The sequence below is a fragment of the Elaeis guineensis genome, chromosome 13 (assembly GCF_000442705.2).
Source record: "Elaeis guineensis isolate ETL-2024a chromosome 13, EG11, whole genome shotgun sequence".
In the NCBI taxonomy this organism is placed as follows: Eukaryota; Viridiplantae; Streptophyta; class Magnoliopsida; order Arecales; family Arecaceae; genus Elaeis; species Elaeis guineensis.
The window spans coordinates 20,087,603-20,097,178 of NC_026005.2; the positions used below are offsets into that span (position 1 = coordinate 20,087,603).

Below are 9,576 nucleotides of genomic sequence, written 5' to 3' on the forward strand. Positions count from 1 at the left end.
TAAAAATTGGCAGGTCCTGCAGACCAACGACAAAACATTAATAGAAGTCCCTAAATGACTAACTAGACTATTTACCCACCCCCAACTTACGAGTCTCATATAAAATAAGCAGACTCTGCAAATTATAAGTAACCTGTAACTGGCCTATGGATGGAAACTAGACTACATAACCTAAGCTGATAAGAGGTTTTGCTCAGGAATATATATTTGAATATTATTATTTTAAGAATGGTGCTAAACTATGGTTCTCTCTGGTTTATAAATAAATTTGAGTAAAATTCACTTATTCAATTTTATTCAGTCAAATGATTCTTTTGGCACTTGTAGAAAATCACCTAACAAGTGCCGGTCGGTTCTGATATATCCACTAGGATTATTGATTGAATGTGTGACAGAAGGTGCCTAGTCATGGATTACAAAAGTAATCATAGAAAGTGTAGAAACAGCAAGAGGAAACGAAATTCAGTAGAAGGGAAGGGACTCTAGATTTATTATACCAGCAAAAATACATCCATATAAATTAGAAAATAAAATAGACAAAAAAAATCAGAAAAAATATCCGATGCAGCAGTCCATAAGTAATTTTTTTTGAAAGTATTAGTGAGAGGAGTAAGGCACTCTCCCCACAATTTATTTACTAGGTTGTAGTAGGTGAACGGTACAAGCTGCTTACAAACAAGCGGTATCTATGTGCCCTCTCTGAGCACAAGATGAGGACCCTTTCCAGCAGAGTGATGGTATTTACGATGATTCTATTCTATTGTTGAGAACTTAAAAAATTCAGCTGGTGGTAAACAATAACTCACTCCCTGAGGGAACCTTCCTACAAAGCAGTCGACAAGTAATTATACCAGCAAAAATACATCCATATGAATTAGAAAATAAAATAGACAAAAAATCGTGAAAAAAATATATCTGACACAGCAATCCATAAGAAGTCCCAGTGTGACCATTGGCTCGTTGTTTAATGGTAAAAAGAAAATTGCCCCCATTTGTTCTTGACTAATGTTTGTTCAAGATATATAAGGGAGTGCGGCACTCACTGCCATGAAAATAAGATAGCAGCACTCGTAAGATTAATTGGTATGGATTCATATTTTCCAGTATATCAAACAACATGTTTTCATGTTGGCTGCAACTCTCTCTTTCACTGTCTTATATTAAAATTGAAATCACTTTCTAAAGTAACGGTCAACAATGGCAGTAAACTTGCGAACTGGGGCAGTAAGCTGCTTAGGGGATTCTTGGCTCGATAACTGGATAGTGCATTATCAAAATTATAATTATTGTGCAGGTAAAGATCTCTCTCAGAAAAGCAAGATCAATCAACTTGCAGGACACAACAGTTACTTCCATGAGGGACGATTTAGATTCACATATATGGGTTAATGCAGTCACACAGGAAAAATTCAAAAAAAAAAAAAAGGGTGGGGGGGGGTGGCGGGGTGGAGAATCACTATAGGATTTCTGGAAGCAGATAAATGCAAAAACTAGCATACACAAACAAATTAAAGTTTCACAGATTAAAATCTCAGTGTAAATAGAAAAGAGAACTTTCTTGACATATTATTATGTTCAATAACTCAGAAGCAAAAACCAGATAGACATTCTTAGTACTTAATTAAACATCCAAAAACATCATACTAGAGACTTTAAACAGCCCAAACAAAGTTCTACTTCTACATAATGTACTTAAGAGGTGCAATCACTACCATCTTGCTGACCAGAGGCTTCAACAAGCTGTACTGTGTAGCAATGGCTGACTGATTCCTGCTGGTAGCTTCTTTCTGATTGTACCCGCATTTTGTCCTAAAAAGAGTTGGTCTGAGCAGCTGCATGAGTCAAAGCTGCTTTAGAGAAACAGAAATATCACTTGCCAACCTCCAAAAACAAACAATACCACATCAAGCCGCAACTGTTTGTTGCTTCAGTATACTGTAGCACTTGGTCACTCTTCAACGACGTTCACTAGCTCATATTCCACCAAAGAAAGGTTATTATCCTCCTTAACAGTGAAATCAGCTGGATCAGTGACTTCAACACGGCCCCATTTGTCCACGGCAAGCCTCATGGATCCCTTAAACATGTCAATCTTAGCATTTCGAAGTATTACAGTTGTCCCTGGCTTCATCAAGTCCACTGAATACAAACCATGCATGTTTTAAGTTACGAATGAAAAAAAGAAAGAACATGACTGGAAAAAAAATATATTGGGAAGAATACTAAATTTAGAGATTCTTTGCTACATTGTTGATGCCATTTGTATCATGTTTGGAGTTTGTACACCTGTAGGATGATAATGTGCAGTGGAGATGAAAGGAAAAAGTAGCTTCAATTATGATTACTATCATAACAATTGCATTCGAGAAAGCATAATGCTTGAAAAAGTCAAGTCAAAAGCATAAAAAAGTTGATTTCGTGAACATGTATGCACACATAATAGGTATGAACAATTTAAGCCCATGCAATATTGTAAAAAGAAAATTAATTCAACCAATGAACGAGCACATTGATTCCTTGCAACAGCAATCATGCAGATGTTTGCTAGAAAAAGGTGTCCAAGATAATGTAAACATGACAGGGGGAAAAGTTGATAATATATTAAGGCCTACTAATAAAGTTAATTATATTCATGAAAAATTACTCAGTCAAAAGAAAGTGTTTCAAATAGTGAAGACCAAGATGTAATTGCAGCTTTCATGTTCACATGAAGTAAGCCTGACGGATGCTTAGGTATGGTGTCTTAAAGATCAAGCACAGGAGTAGAGCATAAGAAGCTTCTTAAAAATTAGAAAATCTCAGAAAACTACACAATGATTGTTTGTAAGCCCATTGATAAATACAATTGTGAGAACAAAAAAAATATAATGACAGTAAAATGACAATGAAATCGAGTACATAGAAGACCAAAACCAACTGGAGAGAGAGAGAAGAATCAAGAGAACTTGCTGCACTTGCAAGAGACTATCTAACCAAGTGCATGGACGGCTGAGATCTGGTGCCGATCGAAACAAAAGCAATTAATTATATTATCAAAACATAAAAAAGGCAGAAATTAGGATGATGGACGAGGAATAAGCAAACAGCTGTATCATAAAATGCAATTAATGGTTATAAGATCACAAGCAACAAAGATTATGCATGGAATACATGATGACCAAATTTGGCTTCATCTGATGCACAGAACTGACAAGCTTAGTGATGACTATGTAGCTACTTGATCAGATCTGCGTAAACAAGCATACATGAACACCAGCACCATGCATGAACAGAGAGGATAGAATTTATGCATTTTTTGAGTCAGCTGCTCACATGATGCATCCTAAAATGTCAGTCTAAAGCCCAAGGGCACATGCAGCAGGCATAAAAAAGGACAGCTATATTATAAGATCATGCAATTTCATAAATCAAATTGATGCAAGTGCAAGCTTGAGGGCTTCATAAAATTGTGCCTGCAAAAAATTGCATACACGTTACAGATGAAGGCATTGATGACTAAATGCATGCGTGAATGTGAGGACTAACCATAAATTTGATATTCCTAAGCAAATTCATTAATGAATTGATTGGTTGAAACTATATACAAAATCCTTGGAATGTGACAACTAATACATGAGTGCATGTTTCAGAATGCAGCATACACTCACAATTCATTTATACGTGAGAGTTATCTAAAAAAAGGATAAAAACAAAGAAATCTTAGCAAAAATATGCTGCAGGAAAGAGCTTCTAGCAGATTGAGAATGGGTTAACATGCTTCACCAAGACATCTCTCTAGAGTAAATCAAAATGACAAAAGATGGACAACAGATATATGGTACTCGGCAATTAAGTCAACCTTCAAACTAGAACACCTAAAAAAAGGTTTCTGTGCATGAGTTTGCGTTCACACATGCACACAACAATACACATAGATAGAAGCAAATAATACACATCTATACATTTTACAAATGAAAAAGAAAAAGAAATTATAATCAATGCATGTGGATGCATTTACAAAATTTGTGTTTGAATGTCATCCTTGTGTATGAGAACATAGATAGATGTCTATGGGACTTTTTGGCCATCTCTGAATATGAATGTGACAGTGCATATGTGCTGATCTCTTTGCTTAAAATTATTAATAAAGCATTAAGAATGGGGCTTCAAAACCAGGATAATGGATCCAAGTTTGGGTAAACAGAAGAGGAAAGTAAGAGAGAGGGAGATGAATGCTTGATCCTTTAAGCTAAAATAGCAGCCAACCAAACTGGAAAAGATGTAACCTCTATAAATGACTCCAGCAAGGTGATGAGGTGAATATTCATATCCCAAAAAGCCTTTATCCTTTAAAATTAATATTCAAGAAAGAAAGACGTGGAAGCTTAAAACAACTTATAGAAATGACCCCAGCAATCAAAGAATGCATATATGTCCAAATGTTGGTTAACAGACACTAAAGATGAAGTTATGGTATGATGCAATAATCAAAACAATCAATTACATATCATGAGTAAATTATTTTGGTTAATATTAGAGACAGAAAACGGTAAAACATCCTTTATTCTTTTGAGAAATATGGAAAAACAGGAACTTGAGAGGGTGGAGGGGAATAGTTTCTGATGATAATTACATGCAAAAAATTTCTAATATTTGATCAATTTTTGCTCACAAATAAAAGCATTCCATTTAAGCTAGAGAGGACAAGACTGTTGCTCTAGTTTTCTACAAAAATGATCTGATATTGATCAGCATTCTGGGAGGCGACCTTTGAGCTGAATAACAGCTTCAAGATCTATAACAGTAATAACAATATATGTAGACTTAAAAAAACTTCCTCAGCATAACAAAGATCAAATGTGATAGCCAAAGTGGCAAGATACTTGGTCCTTCTAAAAGCTGGCAACGTCACTCAGCTGAGTCTCTATGCTAAGTAATGAGGGTATGGGACTATGAGGTTTGTTCCCCAACAGTTCACAGATTGTTTTGTCTCTGAAGCTTATCCAATTTCTTTCTCTTCTTGGTTCTATCATCCATCAATAAAAGTGTTTGGTATTTTGGGGAAAAGACAGCTTGCCGCCAATATAATGCATCATGATGAATCATAGATAGAGGGGGAAACTGAAAAGAAACTCCTGTAAGGACAATGAGTACTAGCTATATACAAAAGAGACAGGAAAATATCATAATAGCATTATGATCACAAATTTTGAAATTTGAGTGGATAATTATATCAATGTAATCCTCGTGTATCGTACTAACAAAAAATTATTAAAAGTAAAAGACTCGATCTACTATCTATTTATAAAACATTAGCTAACAGGTTTTTATGTAAGGTAATGTCTACCTTGTTCATTCCTGGCTGTGAAAACTATCATTCCGGTTTCATCCCCGACCAAACATTCAGCAATACGCATCTGCCGAACTTGAGGCCCATCAGGGCGCCCCTTCTGCAAAACCATCTTTGAGTCGACCACCTTCACTGTGAGGGTATGCCCATTGGTGCCAGGTCGAAGCTGATCAACCTTCGTAAACACTGGTTTTCTCAATCCAGGCTTTGACTCCGCCATTTCTGAAAAGCATATGGATTGGAAGAATAAAAATTTTTTAAGCAAAGGGTTTTCATGGTTGATGACAAAACAACAGCAAACCATCATAGGAGATTCCGAAGTTTCTACAACATAATAACAACTACTGCCTCTCAATCATTGATCTAACATCATTATAGTCATGTAATGGCCGAAAGCTGAAACAATCATTATCCATGATAACATTTAAGAGGTTCTGGTTTAACTAACCAAAAAAAATTCCAGTATTCTTTAGTATTGTTCTATATCAGCCATTATTGCCAAATTGTAAATGGCACTTAACCACTAGCAACAAGAAAAATAACAGCTAGCTAGTCATGACATATTTGAATGGTAAATCTTTTCATCCAAAAAAATAGCATAAAACATAAAACATAGTTTTAGAGAAAGTATGATAATAACATAGCAAACAAATTTAAGTTCAGTGACCAGTGACGTTATAAAATAACAACCATACGAATGTTGTAGATATGGTCATAAAGCATAAGAAATGCTGACTATCTACAGTTTTCTGTATACGATAAAACAAGGGCACTTTAAAACCATTATAATGTTAAAATAGGCGTTATATAATACCATGCTTTAGATACACAAAATGAAGGCTTCTGAATTGTAGAGAAAAAGCTTTATCTTTTTTTTTTCTTCTCAGTGGAGTAGAGGGGTGTTAGAGTTGTCTAATGAACAACACCGCCATAAATTAATCAAACCGCGAAAGAACTCCACAACATATTCTCCTCAATTTGATCTACAGTCATAACAAAAATAATAACATTTATACCAACCCGATCAATCTAATTCAGACCATTTCCTATCCAATCGCAATAAAAACAATTCTAAAATCCACGACACCAATATTGAATCACCATTTCGTGAAGTTTTAGGAATTCACCCCTAATAAACAAATCTACACATAGAAAACCCTTAAAAATCGAAACCCAATATATCGCATAATAAAACAGAAGGAAACCCCAACAGGATCTTACATCCGAATGCACGAAGATCATAAAAATCCTTATCTACAAAAATATGACAACAATAATTCTAAAAATATTTCACATCAAACAAACCCAAGCCCTAATGAAGAAAGAAATTACGCCGCGGAGGAAGAAAAAAAGCGAACCCGAAACCCTAACGTAGACTGGATCCCAAATTACATGGAATCAATGAGCAATGGGTATGATCGGAAGAAGTAGGGTTTCAAACGCTTACCTTCTTCGTCCTTCTTTTCTCCTCTCGCGTTATTTGTCTGTTTGTTCTTCCAGAGATCCGTAGGTCGTCGCTGAGGTGAAGGGACCTTCGGGAGAACTCGGCTTTTGAGGGATCGGAAGTGAGTCTGTAGCCGTCCGATTTGAGAAGATCCGAGCCGGACCCACGTGATGATTACCCTCTAAGCATCAGATATTTACGTGATTGTATCCTGATCCGAAACCCTTTCTTTTTACTTTAGAAATATAAATAATCAATTATAATTTATTGTTTTATGGTTTTTTTTTGGATAATATAGATAGATAAGCTATGTTTCACAATTGATGGTTTAGATGGAGAGAACAGCCCAAGTCTTATGTTGTGCCCTAATGGTATCATGGCTTCTTTGTATTTACAGCTTGATTGGATTAAGGTTTGTCCAATTCTTTTTTAGAAAAAATAAATTCAAATTTATGTCTTATTAGAAACTCAAATTTTACTCATTTCAGATCTATGGCAATGGTAGGATCAAAACTAAAGTGGTCAGATCTATTTACTTAAGTAGATGATGGGTTAAATTATTTTCTCTCAAAAAATAATGATAAATACTTTATTGTTCTCTTTCTAACCCAATTACTTTATTTAACACAACAATAATTTATACTCTTCCTTCAAAAAAAAAAAAAAAAAAGAGAATAATTTATACTCTTGAAAGAAATAAATAAATATTTTAAATCTCTATTTCTTACTCCAACATATTCCCTTCAATCCCGACAATTGCCAAAGACAACCTTATTTTCCAAGCATGCAAGCCAAGGTGGATCCCAAATTTTCAAAATGACACGGTATCCACCAATATGATATCATCTACGTTTTACTCCTCCCAACTCAGCTTTCATTTCAAGAAGTTGTGTCTGCTTAATTTCATACCTTATTTAGCTTTTTTTCTTGCAATGGACCGGGATTTCCTTTTTCCTTGGCAATGGATAAAATGTGAAGACAAAGTCAAGTGTCCCATTACTAAAGTATCATGATATAGTAAAATGAGAAGGGATTTTTGGTTCTATATTTATATATATATATAGAAGATTTTGCATATACATTATTGCAAATATGGAAGTTTAAACAAGCTCTTTCTAGTCTCTCCCTTTCTCTGTGTGTGTGTGTGTGTGAAGGCAAAAGCCTGTACAGTTACACTAATCAAAATGTCAAAAAGACAGGCACTTCGATCAAACTAAGCCAGATCGAGGAGTGGCTGCAGGGAAAATTGTTGACCCTCGTAGATGGCCAGCGACTTCAGTGCATAGCTCCGAGAGCCCTGCGTGATTGAAATATTGTTACATATCAAAGAAGATTCTCTCTGATTGCCTTTCGTTAAATACCTTCTGAAAATACCGTTCTATATATTGTTATTTCTCAGGTTCACGTTGACCATTTCTTCAAGTAGACACTAGGAAAAATAATTGATGACTAATGTTATATCTGCCATGGATATTCCTGAAATCTCCCCATTGATGACTAAGGCTGAGGTTCAAGGTGTCATCTCCAAATTAGCTCATCCAAATTCCAGTGAGATAGTGATACACATGCCATAGCGATCAGATATATAGATTTGAAAGATCGGATCCGAAAATATGCGAAATCGACTTGACGGCACTGATATCATCTTATTGGATTTGTGTCTTAGAAGCCAATTGTTCGCTGACACATTATGTATTTTCGAAGCCTAAATTTATATTTATAATACTTTCATTATAAATAAAAGGCTTTTTCTTTCTAATCATGCTTATGTGTCCATGATTTATCCTAAAAATTAACAAAGATGATTTTTGTATATTCTTAAAGAGTTAAGAATTTGAGACATACATTAATTAGTGGTTAATTTCTAAATATTTCCGATCAAAGCATCATCATGGAGGACAGTGATCAATCCATTTGAGATCGGTGCACGGTTTACCTCCCTTGTGGGCAGATGAGTTTTGGGTCTGCAGTGTAGAAACACTGAGATGAAAGTGCAGGTAGTTGTTAAAGAACAACTTGCACTGAGTGTGATCAACAAGAGAACCACATGGATGTCTACTCACTCGTTAGTGGTCTTCTCGATGCTGCAGTGGTATGAGTGGTCCTTTGACCTGCGGTGATATTGGCTATTCGCAGCGAGGCTACTGAGTTTGACTGTACATTCTCTTGGTCCCTAGCCATTCGGATCCTTACTGTGTATGTTGGCTTCAGTAGGTTCGAGTTTGTTATTTGGAGTAGGATGCACCTAGATGAAATTTATTGACAGAGAAGTCCTATGGGATTTGCGAGATTGAGTTCAGAAAGTTTTTGATCAAAGCAAGTATAAATACTGAAAAAGAGTTTCTATGGAATTCACAAATGAACTCGAGTCGAGCCAATCTTACATAAGACTGGCGATGGGATTTGACAAGTTCTCCATGACCTTCGTCAAGTCGGAACTCACAATAGAAGGACTAAATCATAGGATAACTGCACCTAGAAATTCATATTTTCATTCTACTAGGTCGCCACTACATACTGCTAGGTGTCACTAGTGGATTGTGAGACTCATCGGGTGTCATCTTGATGATCGATGACCCTCGAAGGGTAGAATTGAAAATGTTCCAATCCATCGAAAAGAGTTTCGATGATATTGTAATAGAGATCATAATATATCTCACTACCAGATAGAATGAAACCTATGGAGTCACACATTAAGAGATTTAATCTCGAATTTGCCAATTGGGCTTATGAAGTTCCAATTGGGTTAAGATTTATTTAAAACTCTATTAGGTTTATGAAAATCATGCTAGCATATGATTAA

The 9,576-nt window shown here is 35.5% G+C and overlaps 1 protein-coding gene across 1 annotated transcript; it reads right to left on the reverse strand.

Annotated features, from left to right (window-relative positions):
• Window positions 1-1,537: 1,537 nt before the first annotated feature.
• Window positions 1,538-6,903, reverse strand: LOC105056298 (uncharacterized protein At4g28440). The gene is made up of 3 exons (XM_029267911.2): window positions 6,777-6,903; window positions 5,327-5,551; window positions 1,538-2,139 (listed from the first exon to the last, which is right to left on the reverse strand). Exons 2-3 carry the CDS (start codon window positions 5,547-5,549, stop codon window positions 1,949-1,951), a joined length of 414 nt encoding a protein of 137 aa, XP_029123744.1. The 5' UTR covers window positions 5,550-5,551; window positions 6,777-6,903; the 3' UTR covers window positions 1,538-1,948.
• Between the last annotated feature and the right edge of the window lie 2,673 nt (window positions 6,904-9,576).